The sequence below is a fragment of the Pteropus vampyrus genome, unplaced genomic scaffold (assembly GCF_000151845.1).
Source record: "Pteropus vampyrus isolate Shadow unplaced genomic scaffold, Pvam_2.0 Scaffold196, whole genome shotgun sequence".
In the NCBI taxonomy this organism is placed as follows: domain Eukaryota; kingdom Metazoa; phylum Chordata; class Mammalia; order Chiroptera; family Pteropodidae; genus Pteropus; species Pteropus vampyrus.
In genome coordinates, this window is record NW_011888977.1 from 1,053,551 (window position 1) to 1,063,232 (window position 9,682).

General features: G+C 43.9%; 1 protein-coding gene across 1 annotated transcript in view; it reads left to right on the forward strand.

The window, feature by feature from the left end:
• The window catches only part of PEPD (peptidase D), a gene marked incomplete at its 3' end in the record, with an annotated part of 115,576 nt that overhangs the window by 35,791 nt on the left and 70,103 nt on the right, over positions 1-9,682 (forward strand). The window contains exon 7 of the mRNA XM_023537696.1: positions 3,554-3,598. Within this exon, the coding sequence (XP_023393464.1) occupies positions 3,554-3,598 (45 nt within the window). The remainder of the gene's footprint in view (positions 1-3,553; positions 3,599-9,682) is intronic.

The window sequence follows — 9,682 nt, forward strand, 5'->3', positions numbered from 1 at the left end:
GTGTGTGTGTGTGTTTGTGTTTATAAGGGATTTTTATCTATAGTTTTCTTGTGATGTCCTTGTCTGATTTTGGTATTAGGGTAATACTGACCTCATAAAATGCGTTGAAAATATTTTTTCCTCTTCTAGTTTTTGTAAGAGTTTATGAAGGATTGGTATTAATTCTTTTTTAAACATTTGGTAGCATTTATTAGTGAAGGCATTTGATCCTGGGCTTTTCTTTGTGACAAGTTTTTGATTACTAAGTCAATATCTTTACTTGTTATAGGTCTACTTAGATTTTTTTTTTTCTTGTGTCAGTCTTGGTAGTTTGTGTCTTTAGGAATTCTTTCTTTTCATCTTGTTTATCCAATTTATTACCATATGGTTGTTCATCACATTTCCTTATAATCCTTTTGGTTTCTGTTTAGTCAGTGGTAATGTCCCCTCTTTTATTCCTGATTTCAGTAACATGAGCCTTCTCCTTGTTTCTTGGTCAGTCTGGCTAAGACTTTGCCAGTTTTGTTGATCTCTTCAAAGAGCCAACTTTTGATTTTATTGATTTTCTGGATTATTTTTCTATTCTCTGTTTCACTTACTTTAGCTCTAATTTTTATTATTTTGTTCTTTCTGCTTTGGGTTTAATTTGCTTTTCTTTTTCTATTTTCTTAAGGTGGCAGGCTAAGTCATTGATTTAAGATAACTTTCTTCCTTTTTGATATAGGCATTTTCATCTATAAATTTCCCTTACAGAACTGCTTTAGCTGAATCTTGTACATTTTGATATGTTGTGTTTTTGTTTCCATTTGTCAGTATTTTTAGTTTCCCTTGTGATTACTGACCCATTGGTTGTGTAGGAGTGTGTATTTAATTTCCATATATTCATGAATTTTTCTTCTGTTATCGGTTTCTAATTTTATTCCAGTGTGATGGGAGGACATACTTAATATGATTTCAGTTCTTTTAAATTTATTGGGAGTTAATTTATGGCCTAATATATGGTCTTTTCTAGAAAATATCCCACGTGCAGTTGAGAAAATGGGTATTCTGCTGTTGGGTGAAGTCTATTAGGTCTAGTTGGTTTGTAGTGTTGTTCAGGTTTTCTCTTTCTTTGCTGATCTTCTAATTGTTCTGTCCATTACCTCAAGTTTCCACTTGTTGTTGAATTGTTTTTTTCCGCTTCAGTTCTGTCAGTTTCTGACTGATATATCTTGGCGCTGTATTGTTATGTACATATATGTTTATAATAATTACATCTACTTCATGAATTGATCTTTTTAAAATACTTTTATATTTTATAAAATGTCCTTTTTTGTCTTTAGTAAAACTTTTTGTCTTAAGACTTATTTTGTCTGATGTCAGTATTGCCATTCCATCTCCCTTTTGGTCTTTGTTTGCATGATACAGATATAGCTCGACTTGCAGTGGGATTATATCTCAGTAAACTCCCTGTAAGTTGAAAAAACTTTAAGTCAAAAGTTAGATAGGAAAAGAAAAAAGTTACACATTTTGTGCTTCTCGACATAGATTTACAATTATTGCTTTATGTAGTTGTCATTTAAGTTAGGAGAAAAAAAAAGGAGTTATAACAAAAAATACACTTGCACTGTCTTTATGCTTGCTCATATAATTACCTTTACTAGAGAGTGATGATACTTTTAATACATTTAACTTACTGAACATCATAGCTTAGCCTACTCTATCTTAAATGTGCTCAGAACACTTACATTAGCTTACAGTTGGGCAACTATCTTGACTTTCACCTCAAGAGTAATTGCTGCCACCTTCTGCTCCTCACAAGAAGCAGAAGACACAGATGGGTGTTTTATAGACATGATGGGATGCAAAACCACAAAAACAACAATGTACAACAAACACACAGTGTACAGCGAACTCTGGCAACACAGTACACTGGAGGGTATGGGTTGTTTATCCCCGTGATTGTGTGACTGACTGGGAGCTGCAACTCACCGCCACTGCCTAACATCACGAGAGAGTATTGTACCCCAGAGAGAGTATTGTACCGTGTTTCGATGGCTTGAGGAACGATCAAAATTTGAAGTATGGTTTCTACTGAATGCATATTGCTTTCACAGCATCGTAAAGTCGAAAAATCTTAAGTTGAACCATCAAGTTGGGGACCATCTGTATATTTTTTTCCCATCCTTTCACTTTCAGTCTATTTATGTCTTTGAATCTAAAGTATGTCTCTTCAGAGCATATATTTGGATCATTTTTTTTATACATTCTGCCAATCGTTGCCTTTTAATTGGAGAATCCATTTACATCTAAAGTAATTACTGATAAAGAAGGACTTCCTCCTGCCATTTTGTTATTAGTTTCTATATGTCATATGTCGTTTTTGCTCCTCAGCTTCTTCATTGCTACCTTCTTTTGTATTTCATTGATTTTTTATAGTATATGGTTCTGATTCCTTTCTCATCTCCTTTTCTGTATGTTTTAGTTATTTTCTTAGTTGTTACCTAGGGGATTACAAATGACCTCTTAGACTTATAAATAACAACCTAGTTTGCATTAATAGTAACTTATTTCCAATAGTATACAAAAATTTTGCCCCTATATAGTTCCATTTTTCCTCTCCGTGGTGTTCTTATTGCATACAGATCGTATCTTTACACATTTTGTGCTTCTCAACACAAATTACAATTATTGCTTTGTGTAGTTGTCTTTTAAGTTAGATAGCAGAAAAAAAAAGGAGTTATAAACAAAAAATACATTTACACTGCCTTTATACTTGCTCATATAATTACCCTTACTAGTGCCTTTATTCTTCCTGCTGATTCAAATTACTCTCTAGTGCCCTTTCAGTATAGTTTGAGGGGTTCCCTTTACTATTTCCTGTAGGATAGGTCTTCTAGCAATTAATTCTCTTGGTTTTTGTTTATCTGAGACTGGTTTAATTTCTGCTTTATTTTTGAAACATAGCTTTGCTGGATCTACACTCTTGGTTTGCGAAACTTTTTTTTTTTTAGCACTTTGAGTGTGTTATCCTACTGCCTTTTGGCCTCTGATGAGAAATCAACCATCAGTCCCATATGTGATGAATTGCTTTTTTCTCTCTCTACTTTCAAGATTCTCTCCTTGTCTTTTGAAAGTTTGATTATGACGTGTCTAGGTGTGGATCTCTTTGAATTTATCCTGTTTGGAATTAATTTAGCTTTATGGATGTGTAGATTAATGTTTTTCATTAAATTGGCAAAATTTTGGTCATTATTTTTTCCAATATTCTTCTCCTTTCTCTCTCTCTCTTCTGGGATTCCCATTATGCGTATGTTGGTAGACTTGATGGAAAAAGCTATGCTGTCTGCCTAGAGAGGGTACAAGATGGCATTTTGCAGCCAAGCAGCTTATTCCCCAACTGACTGCACTAAGAGGGCATGGCCTGGGCTGCCACGTTTGCAGTGAGCAGCAGGCCTTTTGTAGGCCAGGCAGTCATGAAATTAAAGTTAAGGGCCCCCTCTTGATCATGGTATGTATGTCTTGAACGAGGTAGTTTTTGCTGGGAGATGATGGACCATTGAACTAACGGGCTTGCTTTGTTTTCCCTCTATAGGTTCAATGTCAACAACACCATTCTTCATCCAGAGATAGTGGAATGGTAAGTATGGCCTGTGGCTGTGATGCTGTTCATTGTGCTCAGCTCAGGAAGGTGAGAGATCCTGCCATTCCTGCCTGCTCCATCTCACAGAGCCCACCAGACAAGCCCGGCCCTAGAACCTCTTCTCTCAGGCTCTTCTCTTTTCTGTTTTGTTTTGTTTTTCAGTTGGTTTGTTTTTTTGAAAGGGCATGAGTCACTTGAATGTCAATTAAATTTCTTTTATCTTGTCCTTTATTTTCGGTCTTTTAAAGCTCCTACTATAAATTAGCTAACCTTATGTAGCTCAGTTAAAGTAGATAGTGAAAAGAGTAAAAATAAATATCATACATAATCCTGTTACCAGAAAGGTAAACATGTTTTCCTCAAGTCATGCATCTGTCTTCAGTAGTCGGTATTCTCTTATATATGTTCTCATGTTGCCTGCTTGCTTTCCTTGGTAATGCCGGCAGCCCCTACATGCAGCATAGCTGATTTCTGGTCGGTCGCAGCAGGACACACTTTCTCAGGGGAGAATCACTTCTTTGGACCCTGGAAGTGGCCCTCCAACTCTGATGTGTCACTGGTTTTCTTCTTAAGCCATCAAGTTGCTCTTTGATAGCACCAAAATGTTATCCGTTACATGGCTGCACTTATTCTGAATGCAGGAGAGATGAGGCAAGGCCTTTACCACATAATCACGTAACTGGGAGGTGTGCGGTCTCCTCACGTCTGCTCCTAAAGCCCCATCTAGTTGGGAGAGCTCACTCACCTAGTCTTAAGCTTGGGAACACTAACCTGAAGGATGAGTAGGGGTCGGGTGGTGAGGTTGGGCGGAGTGTAGAGTTGGGGAGAGGGAGAGAATGATCCAGTCTGAGGGAGCACTTGTTCAAAGGCTGGAGACAAGAGAAAGGGTAATGGCCTTGTGTGGCCGGCATAGTGCACACACTGCAGAAGTGGCTCCTGAAGGCGGTTGAAAGGTTGGGCAGGCATCAGCCACGCTGTCAGCTTAGACTTCGTCTTGAGAGACATGGAAACCAAGGGAAATCTTTGAAAGATTTAAGCAAAGAATGGTAGGGTCAGGCTTGCATTCTAAAAAATCATTTGGCCTCAGCCTGGAGACTCGACTGTAGGGCGAGAGTGGGAACAGGTTGGCAGTGAGGAGGCTGTTGCAGGGTCTAGGTGGGGTGATGTGAGAGTTGAGAGGTAAAGCGTCAGTCAAGGGAATGCTCCTGAGAGGAACCTACTGTGAAAGCTGAGTGAAGGGTGGAGTTGGAGGTGACTCTAGGTTTTCGTCCTGAAGAGCTGGGTGGTGTGTCATGGAGATGGGGATGGCCAGTGCTGTGTGGGATCAGGAGCTTGTTTGGGCTGTGCTGGGTTTGAGGCAGGAGCCAGTGGGAGACAGCCTGGGCCAGAGGTGAATATCTGAGGGCTGTCAATAGGCATTGGTACTGACTCTTGGGGCAGCTGGAGAGCAGGCCAGCCAGCCTGCCTCTGTGCCCATCATGGCCACACACAGTGAGGGTAGGACCTATGTACTCCAAGTTCATGGCCGTCACTTGGCAGAAGAATAAATCCTGAATACTCAAGGATAGACCCATGTTCACTTACGCCCCACGTGCAGTGTTTCCTCCTGGCCGCTTACAGTTAGGTGCTTTGCAGGGGATGGCGAAGTGGTGCGCTTCAGCATCTCCTAAAGGATAAGCCATTAGCTCGTCACTTTGGAACAAGTACGCTTTAATTCTGGTGACATTTCCAAGGCTCTGAAATGGATTCCGCATTCATAATAATACTTCCCAACTTTATTAAAGCCAGCAGCAGAAAGGAGTTATTTGGCATTTGATGGCAGTAGGACTATTTTAGAAATGTCACGTTGTCCTTACTGCCTCAGGGGTGTATTTTAATAGTGTGTGTACCAGCATCTGTAGTGACTGAAGTCATTCTCGGTGAGAGCCATGGTAGTCGTGGTCATTGCCCTCCTTGAGTCACTGAAGGAAGGATTCTGGGGGGAATGAAAGGCAGATCCCTGATTTATAGGAGAGGGGGTCTTTCCATGACCTTAAATTATGACTCATTGATGCATCTTTGGGCTTCTGTGTCCTGAGTGCTTTTGCTACCATCTGTCTCTAGTCCCCATGGAGAAAAGTTGCCTGGAGTAATGGAAAAATTATCTACTCAGGCAAATCCAAATTCTAACCCCAACCCGCCCCCTCAGGAAGTCAAGGACAGGCCCACGTTCACTTAGCTTTTCTGAGCTCAGGTTCTTCATCTATAAAATGGAGGTGTACTAATACGTAACTCACAGTGTGGACCTGAAGATTCACCAAGTGTCTTAGACCATTCAGGCTGCCCTTACAATTTACCACTGACTGGGCGGCTTATAAACAACAGAAATTTATTTCCCACAGTTCCGGAAGCTGAGAAGTCCAAGATCAAGGCTGGCGTCTGATGAGGAACCACTTCCTGGTTCATAGATGGCCATCTTCTTGCTGTGTCCTCACATGGCAGAAGGGGCAAGGAGCTCTCTGGGGTCTCTTTTATAAGGGCACTAATCTCATCCATGAGTGCTCTGCCCTCATGATGACCTGATCACCTCCCAGAGACCCCACCTCCAAATACCAACACATCAGAGATGAGATTTCAACATCTGAATTTTGAAAGAAGACAAGTACTCAGTCTATAGCACTTAGTCTCAGTGTCCGCTCCTGCAGAGTAGAAGTGGTCTCCCTTGATGGATGCCTGAAAAATTGAGTGAGAGCATAAGTGCTAACGCATCTGCATAATGGCTCTCGCTTTTTGAGACTTCCCATATGCAAGGTATTGTGCTAAGTACTTGACACATGTCACCTTATTCAGAAGAGGTATTTTATTTGTTATAAGATAGGTGCTCCGATTATTCCCATGCTACAGATGAGGAAAGTGAGGCACAGGGAGGTGATTTGCCCAAGAAAAAGGCAGGAATTGTGTCCAGGCTGATGGTTCCAGGATCTCTGTACCTCCCCTTGCAACTCCAAGGAACACCCTGGCGGGCGGGGCAGCCGACCTGAGTGTGAGCCTTCCTTCCAGTTCACTTTGGGCCACTGGACTTGCAGGGTCGCTCAGACCCTGCAGCATGGGTCTGGTATGAGGCCAGGGTGTGGTAGGGGCTGGGGGCCAGGAGCCGTGTAGCTAAGCTCCACCAGCGCCACGCCTCCTGTCACCTGCCACCCACATGCCACCCGGCTCCTGATCAGTAACTGGGCTGGGGATTTGGGCTGCCTCAGGGAGCGCGTCTGGTGGGGGGCAGTGAGCAGCCTCGCCCAGCACTCTCCTGGCTTCCTTTCTCATTTTTGTTTAGGCATCATTCATTTCCATCCAGTGACTGTTTTATTGTTTTCCATTCTCTCAAGCAGTGCCTTTTTGATTTCCTGTAAATTCCTCTATGATCATACTCTTCCCCACAAACATGAGATCATAACTGATAATTTCTCTTCTTGTGCTGGGTATTGCAGTTTGAATGTGGAGGTCAAAAGTTGAAACTTAATAAGAGGGGGCGCCTCACTTCCATAATTTAGGTTGTGGTTCTACTTTCCTGTTCTGCAGATGATTAAATTGATCTGAAGGTAGGGTAGGAAATAAAAGGAGATGCTTTTGTACTCTTTAATAGCTCGGTGCTTTAGATTTCAGTTAAGTACCTCTGGAAGCATCACAGGAGAGCAAGCATGTCAGCAATTGCTGTGCGCCTTCTTGGGTTTTAAGTGAGACTGTGTGAAATTGAGTCATGCGCCAGTTTTAGAACTGTTAATTACACGGAGGGAAGGTGTCCTGCATGTATTAATCAGGCAGTGGGGTAACATTTCTATTTCGGCTCCCCTGCCTTTCTGTGCTCGGAGGTGCCGAGGTGTGGATGGTTCAGGGGCAGGAGCGCACTGATTTCCTACGTCTTTGCAATGTCCCAAATTAGAAAAGGTACGTAGGTGATGACCTGGATTCTTGGTGTGTTTGTGAAAAATATTCCAGGAGGGTTGCCGTCTTTGTCTCCCAACAAATAGATAGGCATTTAACTCTGAGTTAATGAGAAAGCCGAGTGGAAAGTGGGATCCTCAGCAGAGTGAGCGCTTGACTTACAGTGTGCCAGGAGGCAGGAGGTGGGATGTGGGAGCATTGGCAGATCCTGGGCACCGAGTTGAAATTCCCGCACCTCCCCCACATGTGGCCCATGTCTGCCTGGCCCCGGTCAGGTCTCAAGCACAGTTGGCTCACAGCCATCATTTCTTTATGTCTCTGGTCTCTCTGAGAAGACTTATTGATTGAGCCTTCTAAGGATACGTAATTCTAAGCAGCTCTCTGCTGCTGTTCTGGGATTTTACCCTTTGCATCATGGGTGGAAGGAAGGGTCATGGGGGCCCTGTGGTATTGCATTCCTACCCAGCTCTCCCACAGAACCATCCCCCATACATTCATCTCTAGGAGAGATGGAATTCCTGTCCCTTCAAATGGGTTTTGTTCAACACTATGGCACTTTGATGCTTAGAGACTGATTTTAGAAATACTGCATCCTTTCCTGCTACTGTTTTCAGCAGTAGAACTTTCAGATCTCAGTTAATTGATGTCTTCATCCTGTGTTTAATGTCCACAGGCAGTTTCGTGACCTGCGAATATTTAAGGGGAAAAAAATTGCACAAGTGAATCTTAGCCTCGTCCAGTTTTTGTCATTTTAGGCCTCCGACAGGGACTCTGAGCCTTTGTCCCTCCACCCCCACCCCCCTGCCTGGGGTGCTGCCTTTCTGCTTGAGCGGCCCCCTTGGTGCGGTGATGCTCACAGCGTGGCCAGCAGCCAGGGACTCTATGGGAGTGCTCATGCCTCTCCCACGCACATCAGGCACCTCCCCTTGCTGGGGGGAGGGCCTGAACCACCTTCTGTCCAGAGTCCTTAAGTGACATCAGTGTTGTCCTTTCCTGACCCTTGGTCCTCTAATGCTTCATGGAGGAAGTGGCCTTTGTCCTCTCCTGGAGCTAGACCCTCACAGATCACGTTTCTAACCACCACCCCACACATCCTTGGGCCAGGTAAGGCTGAGCTGAGTGTGACACGAAGCATCCCTCACTCCAGAGGCGGTCGGACCTGCAGAGGCAGGACCAGCTCGGAATCCTCTTCCCTTGCCTTTTCGTGCTCAGGGGTAATGGAAATGGCCTCGTCGGATTCAGGGCAGTGAATTCTTCCTGAAAATGGGGACAAACTGTACAGAGTGCTGAGAAGTCTTATTATTTGCTGCAGTAATCTTAAAAGTTTCTGGTGCTCGTGCCATGGCGATGAGTGGGCCAGGCTAGCATGCCTGGTGCCTGGGTGAGACTTCAGGCCCAGAGTACCCAATGGATATTTGAGTAAGCCGGCACAGGTAAGCTGGCACTCAACAAACATCTGTTTTCAGGGCCTGTAAAGCTGGGGTTAAATTGGGCCAGTCCAGTGCTCGGTGAGGCTGCTTTCTCCGGAGAACTGCTTTTATGGGATAATTTGCCCTTGTTCAATTTGATTTATTTTTAATATGACTAAAAAATAAATCCTGAGTAAATCAGCTAGAGGCTTAGTTTGTCATCTTCCCAAAAGTAAAATTGGAAAAGAAAGCAGCATCCTGGTCCTTGACCACTGAAAATTCCACTCGTCTCTAAAGGGAAAGGAGTATGGTTGGGCTCCAGGCCTCTTTCTCCTCGGGCTGATTGTGCGCTTTTCCCGGGTCATCTCCTGATCGAGGGCGCTCATGCTGCAGGGAGGAGGCCGAGTGGAGAGCCTGTGTGGTGGGCTCCTGGGGGGTCAGATCCCAGGACCACCTCTTCCCACCTCTGTGGCTGGGGCAATGCAGTGGTGGTGGAGTTTGAACTGCTGTGGCCCGTGGAGGCTGCGCCCCTGTCCTGCCCAGGGCGTGGCAGGCTGAGCGGCCTCCCGCAGTCCTGGTGAACTCCCCCAGGGCGGGTGGAGGACACCTCCTTTTCTTTTTGAAATGAGGCCATTATCTCTCCTTGTTGGAAGCAGGATGTTTCCAGCTTTGGTGTGGTGCCCAGATATTGCTTCTATCCCAGTTACTGTGTGTCCGCTTCGGGCCAGGCGCTGTTCTGGCCCTGAGACCCTGC